Source organism: Candoia aspera, chromosome 8 (assembly GCF_035149785.1).
Source record: "Candoia aspera isolate rCanAsp1 chromosome 8, rCanAsp1.hap2, whole genome shotgun sequence".
Classification (NCBI taxonomy): Eukaryota; Metazoa; Chordata; class Lepidosauria; order Squamata; family Boidae; genus Candoia; species Candoia aspera.
The window spans coordinates 55,999,517-56,026,884 of record NC_086160.1 but is presented as its reverse complement, the minus strand read 5'-3'; the positions used below and the strand labels follow the sequence as shown (position 1 = coordinate 56,026,884).

At 37.6% G+C, this 27,368-nt stretch overlaps 1 protein-coding gene across 4 annotated transcripts in view; it reads left to right on the top strand.

Moving 5' to 3' along the window:
- Nucleotides 1-27,368, top strand: part of NPNT (nephronectin) — a 57,880-nt gene that overhangs the window by 4,744 nt on the left and 25,768 nt on the right. The window contains exons 2-5 of one of the 4 annotated variants that reach the window (XM_063309810.1): nt 4,296-4,396; nt 19,366-19,416; nt 22,726-22,818; nt 24,534-24,626. In XM_063309810.1, coding sequence (XP_063165880.1) covers nt 4,296-4,396; nt 19,366-19,416; nt 22,726-22,818; nt 24,534-24,626 — 338 coding nt within the window. The remainder of the gene's footprint in view (nt 1-4,295; nt 4,397-19,365; nt 19,417-22,725; nt 22,819-24,533; nt 24,627-27,368) is intronic. The other 3 variants (XM_063309811.1, XM_063309812.1, XM_063309813.1) reach the window with 3 other exon arrangements.

The window sequence follows — 27,368 nt, the reverse complement described above, 5'->3', positions numbered from 1 at the left end:
AGTGGGAAGAATTGCTTCACAATGAGTGGTGATATAGGAAGGGACTTCTTCCTTCAGGGAATAAATCTTGCCTCTCTGGACATTTCAGTCTATTTAAAACAACATATCTTCTCTATGACTCTGCAGCTTTTTCTGGCTTCCTAGTAGAGCATATATGAATGTTTATTTATATATATATATATATATATATATATATATATATATATATACACACATATATATACACACACACACACACATACACATACATACATACATACATACATACACATACTTGTCACATTGCCAAATCTCTTACCAGAAGCTGTCTGGACTGTTACATCCCTTCCTCTTTCAGGGGCCTTGGAACACAATTCCACTGGATTTTATTAATGACTGACATCATGTCAAGGACCTGGATGCCATTCTAGTGGTATTTTATTTTTCATCCAAAATGGCCCATTTCATTTCCTGTTATGGTCCCCCCTCTGCTCTGGAGAAAGATTGTCTGCTCATTCAACAGATTTTGAATCCCCATATTATGAAATCATTTAATTTCTGATAGAGGCCAACAGTTTATAGCATGATTTTGTTCATCTGTTGGATATACTGTACAATTCCAACTATCTTCTGCCTATTATCTATATTAAGATGGTGAAACAAATTCCTCCGTTGCTGTCTTAACCACCAGCAAGATAACTGGCCTGATCTTTTACCTGTGACTGAGTTTGCATTTAATACATCAGTTTGTGTCTCTACACTAGTGTTATAATTTTAGGTCATACGTATGTTATTATCCATGATTGCTGCTTATTGTTTCCCAATTGTCCCCTTTTCTAGAGGGCTTCACTTTTCTCCAGAATAGCAGACAGCTTAGCATGTCGTCAATGATCAGTTGGATCAAGCCAAGGCCTCTTAAAAATGTTCTGCTGATATCAGTAGGAGGGCCCCTGCATTGCTGAATTCACCCCTTGTTCCTTGCTCTCTACCATATTTCTCTCCACCATAAGACCATTTAAGAAGCTGCATCCTTTCCTGTATTTGCACATATCAGTTCTGCAGCCTTTTATCAGCAGCTTCAAGCTGCATTGAGGATAAATCCTGTGTTCCACCATCTGAGCTTAGAACTTTACCCTTATGCATCACTGTTCTACTATGCATACTCTATCTCAGCAAGTAAGAAAGAAGAATTCAAGGTGAAAGACTCTTTTAGACTCCTGACACAGGAGAAGCAATCTGGAATATTTTATTCATTGGAAAGGATACCAAGAGAGAGAAATATCCTGGGAAATAGCAGAGGATTGCCTCCTTTGACAATTCCATTGGTAATGCCCATACCAATTCAAACCTCCTAACTGGTTGTATCTTTCAGCTTTGGTGCCGGCTAGCAGTTTTGATTTTGAGATAGAAGAGGACTGGTTGGGGGAGGGGGAAGATATCACACTAACTAACCCACTTGGAATGGAAGGGATGAATTCTGGAATAGACAGGTGCCTGACAAGAGGGTAGAAGAGTGTGTGGGGTGTGTGGGGGGGAGGGGAGAAATTATTTCCAGAAGAAGAAATGGACATTCCCCTCTCTCCAAAGCTCTCAGGCCAATAGGAGGGGCAGCTTGAAAGACTTGAAAAGAGGGGAAGGGAGAGAATCCCACCCAGAGTGTCTGGGAGTTGAGTGGCATAGAAATTTTATATAGTATTAGTAGTATTATTAGAGTCCTTTCCACTCCAACTAAAGAAGGAGCAAAGGAAATTCTTCCTTTCAGAGATCCTCAGCCAGAGCAGGGATGAATTGAGAGGGCTAAAGGGGTGGGAGAGGCTTTATCAGCTCTAGTTGATAAAATAATGGAAATGGAAGGAGTGGCATAGTACCTTCCACTCTCCTTTGACCAGAGTGAGGAGGAGAAGGGAGATTTTCCTGGAAGCTTCAGGTCCATAAGGGAAAGGGGACTGAATATGGAGAGGTAGGAGATATAACTGTTGAAGCAGCTGAAGTGGGACATCCTTGATTCTCATGCCAGAGAAAGCCAGATGACAGAAACTTTCTAGGATGAGAAATGAGTAATTAAACCCCATTGACTTGAAAAGGCAGAAGGAAGAGGCCCAGGATATAAACCTGGCTATTAACATATATTATATATTATATACTGTATGTTAATAGCCAGATTTATAGGGAGGATTCTGGGATGCTGTTACACAAAGAACTTCTTTGTGTATATGGCTTTCCAATTTTCAGTACACTTACTGATTGAACCTTCTGTATCAGAATCCTCCAAAACCCTGACAGTTTAGATGGCACCTTTGGATGGGCATCTAAATTATGACTATGAGTGTTGGTTTCTGGCAACTGTAGCATGCCCATGCAGAAATCTGTTTTCAAGTCTACATTTGCCTATGTAGCTGAATGGACAATTAGAATATGTGACGCTGTCTCTGAATTCAAACAAGTAGTTTCCTAAGGATACATACATACTATGGGAATGCAAGGCATCTGGAAGATACTAATTTGCTGCCATATGATCCTTATTGTGTATATATTTACACAGATTGCTAGACTAATACAGAAAGAATGATTTTATGTGTCTTCTGTTTCAAATGTAATTCCTATTGCTTCAGTCAAATTGGTCTATCAGATAGTAGAAAATCTCAGTTAATAAGATGAGTAAGTCTGAAGTTAATGATCTGAGCACAAAGTTGATGAAATAGCACACTGACAAGATTGCAACTCAAGTTTAAACATGAATGCAGATAAATGAAATCTGAAAGTGAGGGCTGTAAAGCAGGAATGTGCATGTAATTGCTACTGCTATAATGTGTCAAAATTTGATGAAAAACTTTGATGCAAATTAGGGAATAAGTCATGCAGACTAGAAGAAAATATGCTAGATGGGATCTTATTTTAAGGCTCACTCTTTAACAATATTTTTCACAATTTGTTGAGTAATCACTGTGTATCCCATGTGGTCAGTTGATTTACTCAAGCAAAGCATACTTTACTACTACTTTATAGTGTGTTGTGCTTTAATAGGAGAAGTGTGCAAACTTTGAATAGTGTTGGTAGACAAATGGATATTGATATTGCTAATCAAAAAGACAACATTAGAAAGTATTTGTAACCACCACAACTTATCCCTTTTCTTAGATTCAGTGCCTTTATCCTGAATATATATTGCAGCTGTGAGCTTTAGCATGTTGGTAAGACAAGTTTTCCAGCTCAGCTCCAAACTCAGGTAGAAGCCTGGACCTTATCTCTGGCATGCTGTATTTCCAATATATAATAAAAGTACAAGGCAACGCCCAGAATGTTGGTCATATCCTAGTTTTGGATCTGGGGAAGTGCCTAGAAAACAATATCCTCCAATTGAAATATTGATTTTTATGGTGCGTGGCTACAGGTAAAGCTGGTTACCTAGAACAGCTTCCACGTAACTTGTGCTTTAAGATTCCTTATCAAGCTTTCACTTACTTCATTAAATTATCTATACAAAAAGCACCATAAAGATTTGATTCCCATAGTAACACCCCCATGGCATTGGGTTTGTTGAGCTAAGAAGAGATGGAAGGAAGGGGAAACTAAAATAATTAATTGGTCTAAGAGGGAATAATAGTTTCCCTGAGCCTTTAAAGAGGGGATGAAACAGTGGTTCAAAATCATATGAAAACTTTTTGACAGATGGTCTCAAGATGGCTTGCCAGGATAACAGGAAGAGTAAAAACATGCTTTCAAAATAATGATCAAATCTAGAAGCTTAAAAAGATTATTTGATAAATGCCAACTGAATGTCTGAACCAATTCCAATGAAAATATAGCATTTGAGGTGCAATTAAATTGTTTGGAAGTTCTGATTGTTGTATTAACATCTGCAATAACCCTCATGCATGTGTCCCATTACTTGATGTTGCAGTTACCCAATAGGGTATATACAGGAGATGTCTGTTCTGCAAGAAGAAAAGCTCACAGTAATAAAATAAGCATCCAGAAATGCAGTGATTGGTTTCTTCCTTGAAAGTTTTCAATAAAAAGACTGGGCAAAACATTGGTGTAGTGGAGCAGAACAGAAGGTCCAGATAATTCACTCATTCCTTTCAGTTAGGCTAAAAATTGGATTCCCACATTATACTAAACCAAGGGTCATTTGTTTGGTTCAGGTTGGTATATTGGGTAAATCCAGCCATTTGTTTTATAAACCCTAAGTTAGCATGTGGTATGAACCTGGCCAGTTGAGGCTTGTGCAGTGCAGCTCAGGTAAACCCACTATAGCTTATGTGAACTGAGTCATTGATCTTGCTCTTTAAAGCTTATTTTTGGTGCTGGTGCAGGTGGCCCAGGCAGATCCTTTCCACGGCTGGATTGTGCCGTTTTGGGAGCAGAGTGGATTGCTGCTGGGGCTGGGCTCGCCACTCGTGGGGCCAATGCCAACGTGAGTATCACCACTGCTGGGGCTTTGAGCCGTTCCTCATGGGGCTTGTACATCTCTAATAAGAGCTTTCCTGAAATCATGGACACTCACCTGATGTAGGGCTTATAATATATACGGGCTATTGCTTTTCCCTGGAGGGACACTGACAGGTTAAAAACCCTGGCCATTGTGAACTCCAAGTATCCACACAAACAGTACTGTAAGTGGCAGAAATAAACAATGGAATCAACCATTTTTCTTTTTCCCCCCACTCAGTATTAAATTCGGTCTCTCTTTCTTTGTCCAGTTTTAATTGTCCAATCAATTTTTATTTGAACATTAGCTTTTCAATTCTCATGTTCTGTTTGTGAGCAACTGCTCCTTGAACGGAATATTTTGGAAATATCCTAAGTGATACTTTAAAAAATGCAACAAAAAACAAGTCCAGCTCAGTTTTCATCTTTCTCTTTATCCTGACAGTGTCCTGTAGTGGTTCATTTATTAATAACATTTCTCACTTTCTCATTGTCCTATCAACACTATAAACTGCTACTGTGAAAAAGTAGGTTAGAAGCTAGGACGGTGATGAGGATAGAGAAGTGCTGGCTATCAGTTAAGACAGTTGGCTTGTTAAATCAGTTCTAGGTCTTCATCCTGCAAATACTCATATCGGTTATTTGTGCTTTTGACAAATGGTTGCAAAGTTAGACGCATGATCGTCATACATTCCCACATTACGAAACCTATGCCAGTCACAATCATCTAGCACTCTATGTATGTTTTATTCACCCTCCTAAAAAGTATATTCTTAAAATGTCAATCTGTCTTCAGTATTATAACGAATAGTTGCTTGTACAGTAGTATGACACATATGTGGCAGAATTCAGCTTTTTTCCTGCCCAAATTAATAGATCTGTTGTTTTGTTGATTGATGCTTGGCAGTCGCCTTCTATTAGAATTTTATTCACAAACTATGAACGTATGTGAGTGCAATCCAAACAGAGTTAGGAACTGCATCTTTCTTGTTTTAAAAAAAATGAAACGAACTGCACGTAATATTAATTATCCTACTGAAAGCAGTTTGCATTTAAAATATTTAACACTGAGTAATGCCTTTTTTCCTCTTTCCCCTTCTTCCCCCCAATTCTCTTCTTTTTATTTTTAGCCCCTCCTCCAAATTACAGATTAAGTTAAATGTAAATCTGGCAATGTAAACCTCTTAAAATAAATGAAAAGTTAGAGGAAAAAAAAGAGGAAGAACTAAAAAGAGGAAGCAAACAGGTAGAGAAAAGGCATATTAATCCACTTCATGTTTGCTTGTTCCCCACACACAAATATGTATTTGAGTGTATGAGAAGGTGGGAATGCTTGCATTTTGTGTGTGTGCTTACGTGTGTTTTCCTGGTTGTGGTGCTGCCTGAATATTATTTTCTGTAAAGTTATATAAATGTACTCACAGGAGCTAACTTACGTTTAGACTTGTTTAGGGTTGCAGAATAGTGCAGCCAATGAAAACTAACTAGAAATAAATTGGAATGCATCTATCTGATCCAGTAGCATTTTTACTGAAACAATACATACTTTTTTAAAAATCCAGCATGAGCAAGTCTCAGATATTTTTCAAGCCACATGGTTACCTAGATTGTATTTATATAGACCATCTGTAACAGCCATTATTTAGGCTCTGGGGAAACAAATAGAAAATATTTGAAATTAAACGTGCCTTTTAGAGTCCTGCGATTTAAGTTGAAAAGGTTGGAGTAAGATATTATTTAAAGTGACTGCATATATAAAAACAATTTCACTGGACCAAGTGCCTATCCCACAAAGCCCTATTTCATGTGGTCAGCTTACTCTTTACGGGTAGTCACTGCTTAGTGACTGCCTCAGACAGTGACCATTTTCAGTTACGATGGTGATGAAAAAGTAACTTTGCAATCAGTCCTCGCATTTACAACCTTTGCAGGTTTGCAAAACAAAGGAAAGCTGAAGTAAGATCACAAGCACACTCGTGGCTTCACTTAATGACCAGGTTCCTGGTCCCAATTGTGCTAGCTAAACAAGGACTACCTGTACTTATTTGGCACACTGAGGCCTCTAAAGAAGTTCTTAAAATTCAGAGGTGCTGGCTGGCTGGCTGGCTGGATAGCTAGATAGGAAGAAAGAAAGATAAGAGATGGCAGTCTGTCATGTATACATTAAAATCAGCCAGGGCTTTATTTATTTATTTAATATCCCACCTTTATTATTTCTATAAATAATTCAAGGCGGTGAACATACCTAATACGCCTTCCTCCTCCTATATTTCCACAACCCCAGATCTGTGAGGTGAGTTGGGCTGAGAGAGAGCGACTGGCCCAAGGTCACCTGGCCAGCTTTCATGCCTAAGGCGGGACTAGAACTCACAGACTCCTGGTTTCTAGCCCATTGCCTTAACCACTAGACCAAACTGCCTCTCTTTATAAATTAATTTATAAAATCTTTATAAATTAAGACCTGTGGAGACTGGGCTGTAAGACTGTTTATTTGATAGACTATGGATACAGCATGATTAAAGCATTTAGTTGTATCAGTAAACTTGGGGGTTCAAGTGATCAACTGCAATTTCCAAACCACTTTTAAAGGTAGTCCCAAATGGTACACATGGCAGTACTATAGATTGGAGGTTACTAGAGCTTGGATTATTGTGGCCAAATAACATATCTGTTAACAGAAAAAAAATGGCTAAAATTCACTGTATCTTCTAATAAGAAGCCTGAATCAATAAGCATACCTAGACTGGGAATCTGATTGCTTATGGTATATATGATTTAAAATATCCAGAACAGGCTGGGCCCCATTCACCATGTTGGATGAGTCATGAAGCAGATGTGAAATGTGCATGTCTGTATCACTTGCTCAAACTGATAACACCAAAGACAGGGAGCATAATCTTTCCTTACCATATGTGGGAGATAACTGATGTTTTGGAGGTTTAGAGCAGAATATCTAAGCAGAAGCAGTCTTTTTTTAGCAAACAAGCTGCACGTTTTGGCATACTGCATTGCTTGCCTAAAACATAGCACATCATTTTAAAGTTAATATGCAACCTTGGCTCCATAAGAAAAATACCTATTGTGCTATGGGATGGAAAGAGTCCTTCAGTCTCTTAGGTGGGGCACTAAACAAATTACATATATTCATAGGTTTTTTTTCAGGTGCTTTACAAATAATACCTGGATAATGACTAGTTGATAGATTGGGTTGTACATTAAACTACAGTGTCTTTGTTGTTACTATTATACAATAGAAAGGTATTCTTTTGATTTTCTCTCTATTTCTCTATTTTCTTATTTTGATCCCACTGAAATTAATAGAGGTTAAACTGTTTCACTGAATCAATACCTCAGTTTTTATAAGAGCAATCTCTGGCAGCAGAATCTGAGATTTGGCAAAGATGTTGTAAATCTTTGCAAGGATTCCTCTGGATGTATTGAGCTACATAATGTTGTTGCTGTAAGAACTGTCCATAACCAAAGGTAAATTTACTTTTAATACTTAGTCTAGCCTTCCCCCACTTGGTAAATTCCCCATGTACTGGGACTGAAGTTCCCAGAATTTCTACCTACCTGGTAACCCCAACACTTTCACAAAAGGCTAAGTTGCAAAAGCTTCAATGTCTAGAATAACTTTGTATCTTATGTTTATTCATTTGTATCTTTTTCTTGTCTCTTTTTATGTCTGTTTATGTATCTTCTTTAAAATGCGAAGGAAGGGAGGGAGGGAGGGAGGGAGAGAGGAAGGAAGGAAGGATTATTCAGTGGAGGTTGGAGATGTCTGACTTAGCCAGACCGCAGGTATTGTCCTTTGCAGCAAAGGACTAGAGGACTCAAATCTTTTGGGCCCAGTAGGTATATTTGACATTTTAAGACTTAATCTTCTGTCATTAAAGGAACTGGCTACCAAGAATTCACAAAATGGTTATCACAGCTGATGCAGCCAGCCTCAGGCCATTTTATTATGGTTTTTCTCTTTTCTCCTGCCTACATCTGCAGGATAATCACTGCCAACTGTTAACTAGTCAGTAGTCACTTTACAAAGAAAATATTGGTCTAGAACCATTCACCATTTTTAATTTCTAAGACTGCATATGGAGCCTATATGGAATCCAATTCTGGGCCTGTGCTTTGCTTTGCAGAATGACAGATTCCTTTTAACATTTATTTAACATTGAAATAATATTTTAAAACATTGAAAAGTAGAATGGGATAGGAAAGACACCAGAGATGTTCACAGATACTCTGGTGACCATGAATGCGATTGAAGATGACACAACCAGCTAGATGACAAGTGAAATACTGTTTCTTGATAGCTAGAGACTACTCTGCTAAAAATGTTTGTATTAGCTTTGTACAACAGGCTGTGAACAGCTGGACAGGCCAGCATCTCATCCTATTTAATATCTTTGATTAATTATCCTCTTTCAGGTCATCACAGGGAGGTCAGTGCTAGGTTTCTCTCAACAATGTCACAATGTCTAGAGAAACTTTAGGAGATTGTGATCTAAGCTTTGAAGTATTCTCTTACAACAGTCCCTGAATAAATTTACCCGTTTGCCATGTATGCAGAGTAATCCACCAGCAGAGTAATCAGCCTGCCTTTCGGACTGGCATGTTTGCTTTTTCCATGTTTCTTTGGCCTCTTGATGGTCTTCTGAATCTATTTTCACAAATAAGCTCAAAAGAACAACCTAGGAACAATAGTGCACTAGAACAGAGAACTAGGGAACTAAACTGTTCTTAGGAGCTCTGATGCAGATATAATACATTCTTAATAACTCCTTTCAGCTGTGTTGCCTTGCTACAAGTAGGAGAGAGGACAATTGTTAGGCAGCAAGTGATTTGAAAGGCACAAGCCAAACTTAGGACAAATTAAGTATGGAGGAAAATAATAATTGGAAGCACAGCAAATTAAACTAACTTTAATTAAATCAAATGATTGATATTGCCTGGCATTGCAGACTCTGGATTATGTTTGCTGAAAATAGGAAATTCGAAGGTCAGTGCATGTATTAGAATCTATTTGGATTTTACACATTCCGTTTAGTTTTAGTAACACTTGAAGATAAAGTTCTCAGTACAAAGAAACAAAACAAAAACAAAACTGTTCTGAGTTCCTGACTTGAGTTAATGTGAAGAGGATCTTTTCATCTCTCTCTCTCTGTGTGTGTGTATGTGTCTATATGTGTGTTTGTGTATTTGTATTTAAATTAAGAAGCCACAGGCCTGATGAAGGTGTCAGGTACTTTCTATGTAGCATTGTTTATATCAGAATTTAATTCCTGCATGCAGCTCAAGAGGAAGGCAGCAGCATTTCTTTCTTATTAAAAGATATGGAAATACTGGATATTCTTATATTTGCTTTCTTGTATGCATGTATGAATAGTTTCCACTTCACCTTCACATCTAATTTGGCTATTTCATTGTCTTCTCAGTCTTTGCACAAAACTGGTGATGACCGTAACAGTAAAGTCTGTGTAAAAATCCTAGCATAAATTCTACTGAACAGATTATTATACATCTGTATTATGTACAGTGGGTTAATGTACTGAAGACAATTACTGCAGAGAAGTTCACTAAATCCTGATAGACAATCCTGATTAATTCCATATATTTACGTGGATTACTTTGCCTTTGTCCTGGCTGTAAGTTTTATTATTACTGTTGTTCAAGATTTCAGCTTGCAGATGTAGTGGGTTTTATTATTCAGTAAGCTATTCGTTTGATTAGAAAACAATCAGAATATAAGGTGAGCCAAGGTTCAGAGGCTGATTCAAGCTCAGTTCAGTCCTAGATTTTTGCCTTAAAACATGTATAATTAATGTCTCAAAATTGCACACATCCGACTGTCTGCTTTTCCCTCTGCTACTTTGCTGGTTTAGGTGGAACATAACAGCTGAAAACCTAAAGAGGAAGGAAATCCTTACTAACTTTCACAGGAATGTAGTTTTCCAAGTCCGATTAATGTCCCTGTCTCCTCAGAACTGCATAGATCAGCTATCTCTATTTGGAGACTTTGGAGAAAAAATTTCCATCATTCCCCAATCAGCACAGAATGGCTGTTTAAGAGCCACGTTGACGTCTTTGTAAAAGCGGGAGCAGCAATCACTCTTACCTTCATCTCAGACCTATTTGCATGTCCAGCACCAACCCATTTCCTACGGGAAGCCAAATTATTCATGATAAAAAATGTATAATTTATAATGAAGAACAGTTTTAAAAACTATAAATAGAACAGTGGATTAGCATCAAAAAGGGGACATGTTTTGAATGTTTGCCTTCCTACTGTGCTACGGAAACTTCCACTCATGCTTTCCAAGATTGGAAGTTTCAGAGAAGGAAGGGTTTCGTTGACTTCAAAGCAACGAATGCAAAGGATTAAACACTCCCTTTGTGCAACACGGTCTTCCAGTCCTAAGAAGGAGCTTGGCCTAGGAGTCAAAGCTGTAGCAAAGCCATCCTCCTCAGTGACCACCAGAAAGTAACAGGTGATGGGTACTGTGGCATGCAGGCCTAATAGCAAACCACAGACTGACACTGATCACCATAACATCCTTTCTTCTCATTTTTAACCACTGCACAGCCATCTGTGGATCAGTTTAATTTTAAAAGCCCGTAACATTAAAGCAAGTTTTATTATTTCTTTTAGCAACAAATTAGTGCTGTCTAAAAATGCTCACTCCCAACCTTCCTCAGGTTTATGTGACTATAGATAAGATCAAAAGTTAAGGAAAAGGGCAAAGATTACACAGTTTGGTTTTAACTAAGAGTTGGAAAAGTATGCAAAGGAAAAATCAGTATTGTATGATGTAGGCACAGGCCAGAGCACAGGGAAATTAACGTTGGTAGCTGTGGCTCACATAGATAAGTGTGTGCCTGAAAGCTGCTATTAATAACTACTAAAACCAATTTAATTAGTGCAGATCACCCTATATCAACATAACATAGTAGTGGATGAATTGGGTGGATGGAGAGATTCTGAATATATAAATATATTCTCTGTTTTATTCTGCTAACTGTTGGAAGATATTAATCTGGACTCTGCTCATGTGTAACAATCCTCCCCCCCCACTTTTAAATTAAAGATGATGAAGGATAAAAAGGTTAATGGCTGGCATATTGAGGATTGCTCTTTGTGTGTGGGTGTAGGTACATACATAAGTGCCTGGGAAAGGCAGGAAAAATTACCCTGGAAAAGAACCATTGGATACATAACATAAGGAAGGAGGAATCATTTTGCTTATTTGCAAGATCCCTTTTAAGATCATAGGCTGAGTCCCCACCTCCCACTTACTTCTTATAGAAAAACTTTATTTGGCTGTTCTCTTTGTTTATACCATATCAGCCTAGACTGCTCTGATTTGAAAATGTTCTTTGGAATGGCTAGAAAGATTTGTTTGATAGTAACTTCACTAAAGTTCAAGAAAGAACCTTGCCAGCCACAGTGCAAAAGCAGGCCTGTGTCCTGGAGGCTTAATTTGGGTTTATGAGTGTGCATTTCTGTGGTAAGAGTCTGTGGATAAAGGCACACTGGAGACAGGATGTATCTGTTTCTCAGTCAAGGTTAATAAGTTCTAGAGGTCCTAGAAGGGACTCTGAACTCCAGAGAATGACATCTGTAAGCTTTGAGAAAATCTTCAAGTTCCCTCCAGAGGAAAATTACAGTCCATTGAGATGTACATACAGTAGACATCAGGTAGTAGGACTGTTGAAAAATCCCGCAGACTAAAATTTTGATTCAAACTTTACATATTATAGAGAGTCTTTCTTTGACATCCAGTGATTCTCTTGCCATCAGCATTTATTCTCAACCTAAAAAGGAAGATTTCACTTAATTTTAATTCTGAATTTTCTGAATTTTGTACTGTGTTGAGCCTGAAACTATATCTTCCTACATACAGTCAGTGAGACCTATCATCATTTCGGGTGCCCAGTGTCCAACTTCAAATGGTTTCTTACAGTTAATTGCTTCCCATGAAGGAAATGGATAAAAGGTCTTTACTTTCTTTGCACATTAGGTCTGTATTAAAATATTTTTTTTTAAAAAACAGCCCCTATATAATCCATAAATTCTTCAAATTGATTTTGCTTATGCCCGTATTGAATGGGTCAATAGTTGAGTATACAGATTCTGCATAGAGACACTAGATCTGGATTTTTTCAATCCGACAGATCATTGGTGCAATGGTTAAAAGTAGATATTTGTAATGCCAATGGTAAATATTTGATATTTAAACATATACCAATTGTGAAAATTATCCTGCCTATTTTTTACTAGTTTTCATTGACCCTGATGAAAGAAAATTTTCTCTTGAAAATTTCAAAGGAGAAAGTATTTTAGAGAAATTCCCATAGGTAAAACAGTATGCACACAACAGTATAACCATGATTATGTGCAAAAGAAAAAAAACTAGATTTTGCAGCTCCTATACATTATATGATTTAGCAATTGTATCATGCCTTATTTTTTCCCCAGGAAGTGCACAAAGAGATGTAATATATTGTAATAAGCATGTTTCCAGCAAAGAGCTGGAAGGAGAATCTTCTCAAATCTTTTATTATACTTCAGTAGCTCACTTTTTGCTTTGAAGCTCAATTTAATGTCAGAAACAGTTCAGGGAAGCAGAACAATTGTGGTCATCACTAACTACAGCAGCTTACCAAATTTTAGCAAAACCTGTGATTCCCTGCCAGGGTTTTGCATTTTTTTAATTCTGCTTTAGCTTATTTTGCCAGTGGATAAAAGTTATTCCATCTACTATTGGTTATCTTACTAAGCTGATATCAGCCCTTCAGGGTAGACAGGTCAAGAAACAGACATCATAGGGATTCAAGGAATGCTACTTTATTGTTGTACAGTATAATAACAGAAACTTGAAAGCCTGCCCAAGGTTTTGTCTGTTCCTTCTTATAGTAAACAAAATCAAGGCAGGATCATTTTGAGTTCCTTTCTCATGCTTTCTTCTATCTCTGTGTAATCTCTTGTCCAAATCCCTCTTTTATGACTTACTCATGTCTTTCCTAAGATCAGGTCTAAATTCCTTTACAGCTGAGGACTATAGGAGGCATCCTCCAACTGGATTGCAAGGACCAGTGCATAGTGACCTCTACAGTAACAGGAGCTGGAATACTTGAAGTTGGAAGCAAGCCAAGCATCCCTTGAAATAGTCTGACCACCATTTCATCCAACCACCACCCTTGGATGCCAGGGTGGGATCCATTTAGTGACATTGTTTAGAGAAAAGTTATCAGATCCATTAATATTTTTTCAATATTCTGTACTTTGACTACATTTTCATCTTATCCTTCTTCAAAGGACCTGACATCCTGATACATGGCTATGTTCCCGTCTGGTTTTTTTCTTCAGAACTGGTGAAAAGTTGAGTGATGAAATGAAGTTACAGATCTTACTTCCTCACTTTCACTTAGGGGTAGACAACCTATGATCCCAAGTCACATACAGACCAAGATTCCCCCCCCCCACTTTTTTTTGGAAGCCACCAGAAACTCATCCAAATACATCATCAGATTTCACTTTTCTATTTTCAGGCAGAAAGTACATAAAAATGTTGCATAGGTTTGAAATATTTAACACAGTTTAAGAAAGGGAAGACCCACCTGCCCAGCCTGGACAGAACCAGAAAATGAGAAGCTCACCTGCTTTGCATCTTTGTGTTACCTAATTTACAGTGTCACACTGTCCTTTGCAGTCATTTGACCCCTTTCTCAAACTATTATGTGTGGCTCCAATTACCCAAAATTGCCTGATCCTTCTATAAAATAGGTCTTTGTACCTTAAATATCTTATAGGAATCAACTCTCAGTTTCCTTGAGGAGTATAGAAATTTGAAGTGCAAGCTATCCAGAGGTCATGGAAAGCTGCTCTAAGAGCCACAGGTCCATATAGGAATGCATGATTAAAAAAAGAAATCTGGTTAATGTATGTCTGTAACGGGGACATAAATAGGAGAGAGTAAACCTATTTCCAATTCAGTGACCCAACACTGCTCCATTGAAGTGAAAGAAAATCCAAGTGGCAAAATTTGATGTGGTTAATATGAAAAGCCCAAAGGCACATACCACTGTAGCTCAGCAAGATGAAATTCTATATCCTCAAAAGTATAATTGGAATTTTGCCTTTTATAAAAGTCGGGGGAGGCTGGCCACTTGTAAGCTTAGATTTCTGGATACTTTTCAAAAGTGTTGTGGTTGTTTTCCATGTGATAAACAGAGGTTTTATTTAGGTCAAATATGCCATTCTGGGGCCAGTTTGGTTCCTTAGGGCAGAGGCAACCCTGCCAAAACCACTCCCAAGAAGCAGCCATCTTTTTGTAGTATAGTGAGGCTGGCAGTTTGGGTTACACATCTTGAAGTTAGTATTATCAGGTAGGACTGTTTGAAATCAAAGGCATTGAAGAAAAGGAAAAGAAATACAGCTGCATCTAGATTATAGCAACTACATTTGCTGTACCCCTTCATGCCTTTCTAAACTTTCAAACCTATTTTGGGTTTTACATTTCTGCTGATTGTTAGATCAATAATGCAAAGGTTGGTTAGACTTAACACCAGTAGAAGAACCGCTAGAGACATGTAGAGAACTTAGATTACTTTCTTATCAGTAAATAAGTGTCCTAAATATGATGTGTGTTGGGTTTAATTTCCTTTATGTGTCAATTTTATGTACTTACAGATGAGGCCAAAAGTATTGGTACCCCATCCCCTGCTTTTTCTCAAAGAATCCCAATTTGCCATGAAATAAGTTGAAACTGACCCAGGTAAATGGCCTCCACCATTCTTTATTCCATAGTCCATAGAACAGACACATTGCTTTTGATGTATGACTTAACGTATTCTTGTTAAGTTTGATTGCTGCTTTTTTATATATACAGTCTTAAACAAATTTTAAGCTATGTTACATGCAACCCTCTCTTCTCTGAAAGTACAGCAATAGCAGAAGTGTAAAATGCTTCCTTTTAAAACCTCAACATAACAGGATAGTCTTCAGATTTAGGAATTTAAAAATACATAATCAGATATTTCAAAGATTGCTTTGTTACTTCTAAAGATCAAAGGGACTAAGAACAATATCTAAGTTATATTTGGGGGCTATTTATCTGAAGATGATTATCATCTCTTCCTTGTAGTTGGCTGTGATTATAACCTCTGGAAAGTCTTTTTTGTGGCTAGGACTGTGTTTTTCAAACTTTTCAAACGTACCTTCTGGGTTACTCAGCTACATGCTGATTGTTTCTTCTTGCAGCAAGTTTGTGGAGAGGATATCCATGAATATGTGCAAACATCTCTATGAGGTCTGATAACTTGGTTAAAGATCATTGATTGGACTGAAAGGATATTGGAGATTCTTTAGAGAAGGACGTTCTTGCAATCATCAAATCTAGCTCTGGGTGAGGAAAAATATATTGGCAGGATTGGCATTTATGCTGAGGGAGGTGAGGGATTACTCACTTTGCAGAGTTGATAATTTTAAAGGTATGTTCAGATAAGCAAGAATGTTCCTAAAATTTAGAAAAAGAGAAATAGGCTTTGGTACCAGTGTATAAACTGAAGAGTTCTGATCATAGGATGTAGCTTTGCTTGCTTTATTATAAAATCCTGAATTGCTTTCCAGTATACATTTCAGACTAGTTGATCTCAGCCAGCCAGATCTGTCTTTAGTTTCATTCCCTCCCCAATTAAGGCTAAGTGTAAGGTGGCCAGAGAAATTTGTGGAAAGCAAATATGGACAGGCAATGGCCAGAGTTTAGTTGTTTTTTTTAAAAAAAAAAAATGTATTGCCAGTGTTGATATTTCTGTAGAATAAAACTTGGATTGCATTTTTTAATGTCAAGCTAAACACTTAGAGATGAAGTTACATGGACCAAGTGACCTTGGTCATATAACATTCCAAGCCCTAATATGGTTTATTCGTGTTTGTCTAAGCTTGTAGTATATTACTGAAATGTGAGTTATAAATAAGTAAAGTGTGCTAACCCAAATATGGTTTGTTTGTTTGTTTGGTTGGTTCGATTTGATTTGGTGTGTTGCATGAATCCAACTATTATGATTTATAACCCATGTGTATGACTTTAATATGTTGTATATACTCAGCAAATTGTGGCTTATTGAACAAATCGTAGCTTAACCAAGCCTTAACAAGATGGTTGAATCTAACTGTTGAGACTTCCTTCTGAGCAAATCTGCCTATGATTGCATGGTTAATGATACACACTTTATAGTAAAAACACAGCTAGCACTCTCTGGCTTTTCAAACATATTTCACATTGATATAAGTATGCTAAGAATGTGTGGTATGTTTTAAGATCCAGAAACATTAGTCCTCACTTACCAACCATGCGTTCAGTGACTTTTCGAAGTTAGGACAGTGCTGAAAAATGAGACTTACTGCGATGGCCTCAATGTTGCGGCCATCTCAGTGTCCCCACAGTCACGAGGTCACAATTTGGGTGCTTGGCAACCAGTGTGCATTTATGATGGTCGCAGCATCCCACAGTCACGTGGTTGTCGTTCGCAACCTTCACAGCCAGCTTCTAACAAGCAAAGTTAATAGGGGAGCCAGCAGGAATTTGCAAGTTGTGGTCATGTGACATCGCACTTAACAACCGTGCCACTTAGCAGTGGAGGTACTGGTCCCTACTGTGGTTGGTAAGTGAGGACTACCTATGATCAGATTATAAGGATTTTATTGCCATCCCAGAACTGTAAGGCAATATACTGTAGGGCTACAGTAGTTTGCTACAGTCAGAAAGCTTTCTTTTGGCCTCAAGGAACACTCATCTCCCACTTCTGTTCTTGAAAATTACTTTTTAAGCCAGCATCATGAAAATCTCTTTGATCATGAAAATGCTTCCGAAGAACTGACTCTGCTTAACCACTTCACTAAAATGCCCACAAACTTTATAGGGAGTTGCATCAAAAATTATAAGGGGTCCAGGAGACATTACAACCAAGGCCTTTGCATGCTTCTGCCCTCTCGCTACAGCTGCAAAAAAACAATGCTTGAGAAAATACTGTTTCTCTTTTATGCTTTGGGGCTAAAAATACATGCTAAATTCTGCCCTTTCTAAATGTTAATGTTCCTTTTAATGCATGTTTATTATTAACTGTGGAATTTATTTTTGAGGGTTGCTCAAAGATATTGTGAAGGGGGAAACCATTACTTTGGTGGGGAGGGGAAGAATTATGTTTTTCAACATTAATGCAATTCTGTATAGTAATTTAAGATATTTTATTCTGAGAATCAGGTTTTGGCTCTGATCATGCTGTGTTCCAGAATATAGAACTTTTCCATTTAAAAAAAAGAGCAGTACAATTTGAGATTGTTATTTTCACACTTTAAGTTTCAAATTGTGAATCTTAAATATGCTGAACTAATACAGAACTGCATTATTATGTTTGCACAGAAAAGAATGAGGTTCTGCTATTCTTTTTTACCTCACTAATGATATTTTGAAACAGCCTGATGCACCTTAGCAAAACTTCAAAGGGAATATGTATTGCTTATTTAAGGAAACAGTATCCATTCTGGCTAGATTTGTGTCCATTACGAATTTGCTTCTCTGTCTTACTTTCATGATGCACTATAAACAACAGGCAGGGGCAACTAAAGTTTTTTCACACATGAAAAGGAGGGAGAACAAGCAAGTGCGCTGTCCTCAGGGCTGGTTCACATAACTTCAGACCATGCTTTGCTATTCTGCCTAGACAAGGTCTAGGTCAGGACCTCCCCCCACCCCAGATCTAGAATTATATTATTGTTACCAAGTGAAACTGAAATCAAACTGAGATGCTACAGAAGAAATACAATAATAAATTTGGGTCTTCATGGCTTGAAACGCTAAAATCATGCAGTGCTGCAACTTAGCTAATTAGTTATTGCAAACTCTTAATCTACCTTGGGTTGCATGCCCCCTTGTCCTTGGATTGCCTTGTTATCATTACTGCTATCATTCCTTTGATTTTTATCCCACGTTCTCTCTGAAGCTCAAGGTGGCTTTCATGGGCATCTCCAGTTTAATTCAACACAAAGCATGGAGTTGACGCTGGGCCTTCCCAATTCTATACAAGCATCTTAACTACTACATGTTGGCTTTTTAATTATAACTTGTTGAATAAGCCATAATAGCCTAGTTCAGGCACAACACTAAAGCATAAATCATAGTTTACAAACCACAGTGGTTTGTAACCACAGTGGTTGAGTTCACATCACACAAGCCAATGTCAAACAAATATGTGAACCCTGCTGTAATCCATTGCATTAAAAGAGCAACAGTTTTAATTATCAATTTGGTCACAATTGATAATATTCTACTTAAAGTTCCTAAAGAAGTAGCTGTGTTAATCTTCTATGGCAGAAACAACCAAGAGTTTTATGGCATTTTAGTGACTAATTGGTTTGTTGTCTTGTGAGCTTTTGTGCACTTGATGAAGTCTCTAAGATGCCAAAAGGGTCTTCATTATTTTGGTTAAAGCCATAAGTGATGTCAGTTAGACCAATAATACATGTTCTGGTTGGATAGAAAAGGATACTGTCTCTTTAAAATAAAAATTGTTATTCTGAATAACACTTTGCATTGGGATGTTGGGATGGAATGCTTTATGGGTGGGAGCAGGGAGCCTGTTTCACTCTGCCTTTGGGGTTCTTTAATGGGCCAAAGAAGAATAGCATGACGCAATTTCTTTTCATTAACTTTTATACAGGACGTATCTCATTGCAAACTCTCAAAGCAAGTCAGTGACATATAAGGTAGTCTGTTTTTACATGTGTCCCAGTTTGTTTATTTTTTGTTTCAGAAAAAAAAAAATTGAATATTGAGTGTGTGTAAGTCTCCAGGAATGTAGCAAGTTGATAAAATCCCAGCCAAATCCACCCTCCGTGCAGGAATAATTTTTAAAAAGAGCTTGAATTGCTTTTTATGGACATTTGTTTTGCAGCTTTCTACATCTTAAGGCAGAGAATAGCCAGGATAAGGTGCCAACCCAAAGGTTAGCTGAACATATTTCTTGAAATAATTTTGGCACAGTGGTGTTTTGGAGATGTAACTGATAATTTGGGGCAATAACATTCTATGTAAACTCAGAGGAAATATGTATTTAATTATTTTATTTATTATTTTAGGGTGTTGAAACACTTTTTGGAAGCATTCTCATACAGCAGTGGATTTCCTAACTAATGTGAATCTATTGTGACATCATTTTCAGTTGGATGAATAAGATGTCAGGGAAGCCTGTTTTAAATTGTAAATGTTTATCAAGTTACAATATTAACCAATGTTATAACATATTTTCTAGTCATTTATTTGAATTTTACTGTATTCAAATTGCTATTTGAAATCAGTGCCAGAAATAGTGACCTAGCTAGCAATTCTGTATGTGCTTACCTGGGAATACAGCAAGACTTCCTTATGAACAAACATTCTTAGGATTGCACTGCATCTTTATGCATGTTTCATTAGAAGTATTTATTGTTGTGTTTGGTTGGATTTTATCTAGGTGTCCAAAATCCAAGGGAGAACATAACATATATAGTGTCCTGCTGCATTGGACTCCTGGCCCATCTAGTCCAGTAGATAGTCTGTTCTCACACTGGCCAACCAACTGCACAAGGAAGCCCATGAGCCTCCCAGCAGATGTCCTTCAGAGGCAGTCACACCACCGTCAAGGCTAATAGCCATTGACCCCGATGACATCTGAAACGGCCCAGCAGTGTACAATAGCTATGCTCAACCAGTTGCTTTCCAGATCTGTTAGGACTGAAATTCTAGGAGTTGCATTCCCAATACATCTAGAAGGAGCCATGGTGAGAAAGCCTGGTGTACATAAAATCAGTCTAGATGCACTGTGGATTAACTTAAATAATGCAGGTTTATATTTCTAACTCAAGATAGCACTCTCTTCAGTGGAACCTGAAACATGTTTACTAACTCTACTAGAACTAAGTGACAGTGATTCAGAATATTCCTGATTAGGATAGCTCTTTAGGATTCCCCAAGCCAACTCCTATCCAGACATTTACCTCACTGAAGACCTACTTCTCTTCAACAAGTTTGTTTCTGCCTTCAGGTTAATGTGTCCAACAGATCTGACATCTGGGTCATAATTCTCTGTAGTATTCTTTATACTATCCTTTGTTCTTTTAAACATTCAACTGAATATTGGAACATAGCTTACAAGCATACAATTATGCATAGGATTAGTTGCTACCACATAGGCTGCCATTTGGACTGAATGTAGGAGAGGAATGCCCAATATTTTCTGGGCCATGAGACTGCATTTGAGTGGAACACCAGTTGCTACACTTCCAAATATATAAGGTGCTATAATAATTCTTCTTTAAAAATTACACTGACATTTAATAAAGAAGTTGAGATGAAGATTCTCTTCAAGGATGATGATGTTTCTTTATGGGCTATGTTGATACTTTTGAGATTTCTCCCTATCTTTTAGTTGTTGCAGAAGATAGAGCAAGGAATCATAGAATGCTTTTATTAAGATTCAGGCTGATGTCCTTGCCCAGATATTTCAAGAGAAAATTGGGTTCAAACTTATCTGGAAATTCCCAATTCTCGGGCCAAAAATTATGAGTGGCTTTGTTTCCAAATCATTGTCAACCTCCCTCATAGCAATTTGTTTGCTTGCTATACCATTTGACGGTCCACTTCAGACTACTGTCTGAGTCATCCTACTGAACTTTCTGGAGGCGTTCCAATATTATGTACTATACTAAGGAATGTTTGTCATATATTATCTTGATTTACAGTATTGACGTACTATTACATGAGAAATTCAAGTAGCTTAACGTCTGGGCACTGGAGGTTTTTCTCTCCATGAGTGCAATGAAATAACACTTTCTAAATTTGAAGCAGTGCATCATTTGCAGTGACTGGTTCATATGCAATTCTAATCTAAAGTTGCAGTGATTTAACTAGTTGGAAATCTCCCTGGAATTCTAGTGCCTGCTATATTTAAAATAGACAAAATATTACTTTCCCTGCATTTGGCGCTGTCATTCCAAGATGACAGTGGAAAATATTGCATATTGATCTGCTCAAAGATTAAAAACCAGCTGCCTACTATAAAGATTTCTGAAAGCATATTAACAAGTTGTAAATGTGCACTTCCAGCCATTGCAAATTTGGGGTGATAAACTTATCTGGAATAAAGCATATCTTTTATGAGGTGATATATTCCATTTAAAATTTGATCAGTAAAATGAATTATTATTAATTGTATTAGTATTTCTTGTTAGCCAGCAGAGATTGTCAGGTATCTCCATAATTAGAAAGAACATTCAGTTTTCATAGCTCAGTCCTTGTTTTAAATTGCTCTTACGCTATAGTAATCCTTTAATCTGGATGTGTGATTCTTCATGCAGTCATATTTAAAGAATATTTAGATAAGGTCATTGCTACCCCATAGGCATTATAATTTTCTGTGTTGACCGTATCATATATATTGTGATATTTTTGACAGAACTTGTCAGCTTGTAGAACAGTGTTTCTCAACCTTGGCAACTTGAAGATGTGTGGACTTCAACTCCCAGAATTCCCCAGCCAGCCATGCTCCAATTCTGGGAGTTGAAGTCCACACATCTTCAAGTTGCCAAGGTTGAGAAACACTGTTGTAGGATGTGAGCCTAACAAAATGTTGTTGAAGGATAAGATTACTTGGCATTTAATTCTCCTTGCAGTTTCTGCCTGCATTTCTTTTTATTCACCAGACTGAAGGATGAGTTATGCATTTAGGCTGCAACCTTATAGTAATTTTCCTGGGAGCAGCCCCTGCCCCTCCAACTCAATGAGTTTTAATTCTGAAGACACTTTTGATTATTGACATGTATCTGTTATCATTTTTTATTTCTTTACATAGCAAAATATAGCAATGATTTCATAATTAAATAATTAAATACCTATGCCAAGGAAAGATGCCACCTTTTTGTGGCAAGAGGCAACAGTTTTATTTATGGTTTTTGGTTTTTTAAATAACTTAGCTTTATTTTTTCTTGTTTGGGAAAATGTGTCTGGTGGTGGAGTTATTTGTAGTACAGTACTGGAAAGCTGTACTACTTTGCTGCTCTAACTCACACTGCAAAGATTATTATTTGAATACATACTATAATAATTAATGAAGACCTTTCTATTCTATGTTTTCCTTCTCAAAACAGTATACAGTTAATAATAACAATAAAAGCATGTAACAAAACACAACAGCAGCAAAGACCACAAAATCTATTTAATCCTGTCTGCATTTTAATTAGACAAGAAGAATAACAGTCTTCCTTTTGGGTATTCACAGCTGTTTGTCAGCCTGGATGTAAGCATGGAGAATGTGTTGGTCCAAACAAATGCAAATGTCATTCAGGATACACTGGGAAAATGTGCAACCAAGGTAAGGAAACAAACAAACAAACAAAAACACAAATAAAACACAAGCTTCTTTATGGAACTTCAGTTAACTGCTTTGTTATTATAGTAGCTAATAGCTGTTGCCTGGTCCTTATTAGAATTACAAAGAAAGAGTAATTTATACTGCAGAGGTACAGCATCACTGATTATCTGGGACACAGATAATTTTGGCCACTTGATTTAGTGATAGTGAAGAACAATGGTTAGTTTTTGCCAAATGAAAGTGAACCAACCGTATGGAATCCTTGATATCTTCTCCTTATTTCAGGTGTGCACAATTTCCATTGGTTTGAGGACACATCAAGGACTGCACTCCAAAAGTGACCCTGAGGGGTGCAGATTATTTATTTTTATTTTTCCCCTTAAAATAAACCCAATCTCCCAAATGGAAAAAAGGAGTGCTTTTTTAGGGGGCTGTACCCTACTTCTTGGTGATCTGGGGACAGAAAAGGGGGATGCTGAAGGCTGCATATGGCTTGAAGGCCACAATATTTGCCCCCTTGGCCAATTTGAACGGAATGAGAAATGTTATCTCTCAGTAAGATTTGTTCAGAATTTTGATGCTTAGTTTAGCCAAGCATACCCTTGGCAAACATTTACAATTTAAGTAAGTTGGGGGAACAGTATAATTTGCTTATTTTTTGAGAAACATCTGTATTGATACTGGTATTGCTGTTGTCAGTACTGATGTTTCTCAAAATATAAGCAAAGAAATGTGTACTTTTTGCATGGAATTTGTATATGCATATGTATTAGCATATGCTAAAATAATTTAAATAGAAATAAAATTCATTTCATCAAGTGAAGACAAGCACTGACTAGGTGATATGTATGCCTGTCTGCGTTTTCAAGTGTTTAAACAAAGCTGTAGTTCTACTTATCAATTCTAGTAAAGCTTTCCTAAGCTTCTGATGGAAAATCAAATGAACGTTCTGGAATATCTGACAATGTGAGCAGGATGGTGTGAAAGGAAATGTGTTTCCTGAGAATTTTTCATCTTTCCATAGCATAGTGAATTCTAAATGTTTTTAAAAACTGACTTGTTCAGATATATTAATCTTTACCTCAAAGATTCTTGTGAGAAGCTCACATTGTCTCCTGGCTCCTCTCCTCTCCTCCTCTTTCCTCTAACAATACATCACACTGTTATATTTTCTTTTACTGTTGGTAGTATAACTAATGTCATACTATAATCTTCTTTCTAATCCAAGCAGGAATCCCCAAATGTTTGGGGCTAACGGAATCCCCAAACCATTGGAGATTCTGAGAGCATGCTATGGGGTCCGTCACAAAACTGATCCCATAGTGGGTGCTGTCTACCTCTAAATTTAAGCTTGTACTTCATTTAAATCTGAAGTGGTTACACTGTGTATAAATCATTAGTGGGCCTCCAGTGATAAAAGATGTGCTCATCTGTAAGTTGTGACTTCAGATTCACAAGAAGATTCACCTTCTCAAGGTTTGTATATCAGAGGCTTCTCTATATCTCAGCTGAACATTCAGCTTTTTTCAGGCCCATGCTGCAAATTCAGTTAGAATATCTCTTCCCCTCAACCTAATCTGCTGCTGCTTTTTAAAAGAGAACTGGGATAGTTGAATGTAACACGCAGAAATGGTTTTTCACATAATAAAGTGCCATGCTGTATTAGTGGGTTTCAGTCATTTGACTTCTGTTATGCCTTCTCCTCCACTGTGAAGCTGCACACCTGTTTGCAACCTCTCACCATTGGTCCAGTGAACCACCTTTTTTCATCACTGCGGAAGATCATGCCACAAATTTGCCTTGGAGGGGTGAGGAAAATCCTTTATTTCAGGTGGTCCGTGCTTTCCACCTGCACGGCTTCAATCCAGAGGGAAACCTCTTTTGCAAATAGGCTGAAAGGATAACAAACTTCTGGCTGCCACATGGAAGCCTGCAGTATAGGCAGCATGCAATTCGGCTGAGCATTGACCCTTCCTTAAGACCCTGCCTTCCAAATAAGTCTGTTCCTCAACAACTTTCTTCCTGTGGTTGTTCTCTTGCTCAGACCTTTTGGGATATGTACTACTTTTTCTAAACTCTTTTTTAATAGAGAAAATGTTGCTTGCTTATATAAGGTTAAGTAAATATAACAGTAGCAGTTGTTAATATCTCTGGCAGCTTCTCTGCCATGGATAGTAGTGCTAGTGTTCGCACGTAAAATGCATGCACAATATAGAATGAGCAATGGCAATAATAATATAACAACGTGAGGCCGTCCTGAAGCTTATAGCTTTACACATCTCTTGACATACTTGAAGAAATTATTCAGGATTTGTAGGCAGAAAAGCCAGGATTTGATGCTCCGTTTAAAGGTGGAGAAGAGCATAAGTAGAAATATGAATAGATGTCACACCTAATCCAGTATCACCCTAACCTCTTGATAGTATGTAACCAGGGTGCTAGACCTGGATACTGCCACACCCAGCAAATAACAGGATAGAAAAGTCAACTATCTAAGATGCTTCAGAATAGCAAGAGTTGGGCTGGAGGGATAGATAGTCTGATTAATATGAGGCAACTTCTGTTATTATATTATGTTTCATGAAAAATACTACAGTGCAGTCATATCTTCTCAGTGTCACTCTTTTGCAGTGTATATTAAGAAGGTACAGCAGACTTCATAGCGCTTTGCAGTAGATTATTCAAGAAGCTCATTAGGCTATTCCCAGAAGTCTGCTAGCTGTGACAACTGAGCAGATCCTTGGTGCAGTTCTGCAGATAGCAAAATGTACATGGGATGACAGTAATCAGAATCTGAATGCTTACGGGCCTGAAGCTCTACAGATCAGTTGGGACCACGCCTCCAGAAATCCCATCCAGCATGGCTTTTTGCAGTCTCATCGTATCTGGAGAATAGGAGGTTCATGCAGAATAGTGCTGCATATTTGATAGGGCTTATTCAGAAAATGTGACTTTTGCAACAGGAAGACTTCAGACAATGTTGCTTAGTAAGGGTTATTATAGTGAGTGGAACCACCACTCACAGGATTCAAGTGATGACCCATGTTGGTTATCGATTATGAACAATTTCCCCAGGAATCAGTATTATATCACAATCTCCAATGGGGGGAATTGTCCTTAAGGTTCTTTAAACATTTTTATAAATATCTCCTGAACTGAGGGTAATAACCCTATTGTTTTCTGCTCATGCTGTAGCAGTCTGCAGTTATCAGTGGGAAAATGGGACCTATGGTTAGATCTCTTTAGTCATTGGCAAGATGGCTGTCTTGGTCTTAGTTGGACTACTTTTGGAGCAGGCAGGAATGCTGGCAGGCAAGAACGAAGAGAAGGTGAAAGGGATTGAAATACTGCAGGGTTTAGCCACGTCCTTCCACACCTCTGAGAGTGGATCTCAGCTCTGATGTTGCTGTGTCCGAGCCCTGGAAGGACAGCTTCAGTTCATCTAGCTGAATTTTATGGTATCTCAAAATTTTGATTTTATGGTATCTCAAAAGCAGTTATATTTCATTGTTTGATGCAACTGGTAAGTCATTATTACTGAACATTATGCACATTAATTAAGAACTGCTCTGCAGTGATAGCAGCACACAGGCCCTTTGCTTTCTGAGAAAAGCACTAACCGCCCCTCTTCCTATAATGCCGTAGCTAAGCTTGGCAACCTGCGCTTTTGAAACTTGCTTTTTTAAAGGGCTGCTGCAGCACCCAGCCTTCTCTATATGCTCTTCAGTATCAATGATGACAATATTCCTGTGTTGTTATTGTAGTACTAACCCTTTTCTGTGTAACTGTAGCCTCTGATTATGAAGAAAAATCTCAGAGACCAACAAAAACAAGCTTGCTAAAGCACCTCTCATTAAATCATTTTCAAAGAGCAAAGAAATATGGAAGACTGAAGATGAAATAATAAAAAAAAAGGTCTGATAGTTATGGTTTTGTAACTTTTCATTACAGAGGATCCAATTTTCTAGATTTCCCTTTTTTAGTTCACAGAGTATTCTAAGCAAGATGTTTAAGGAACTCATAAAAAGAAGAAATAGAGAAAAAAGATAAATTTTCTGATCTTTTTGAAAAATGCAGCACGTATGCCAATTTATTATGATACTTACACTTTTATGGCTAAACTAATTGCTACAACCAGTCCTTCCTTTATGGATAAAAAACACTGGTATAATGTCACTGACTAAAAGAGTGAGCTACAAATTGGAAAGACTGGGGAGAAAACTCAACTTTACCATAAAAATTGTTAGCCTTGGCCAAGCCATTCTTATTTCAGCCTTAAGCAAGCCTTGGAATTGAAGAAGAACTGTAATGTACCTTACACTTTTGTTGCATGGATAGATTTTTTAAATAGGGGTTTACAATTGCCAGGATTCAAAGTCAGTTCTGAGAGTTGCAACCCTGTATCTGGAAGGCACCAGGTTGAGAATGCCGCACAGGACTGCCTGTTTCTAAAATGTGGATTCAGTGTATTTGCAAGGCAAGTGGAGATGTGTTCATTCCTGTTGCTTTTTCTGCACAGTTCATGTAGGTGATCAAAGGCTACTGAGGTC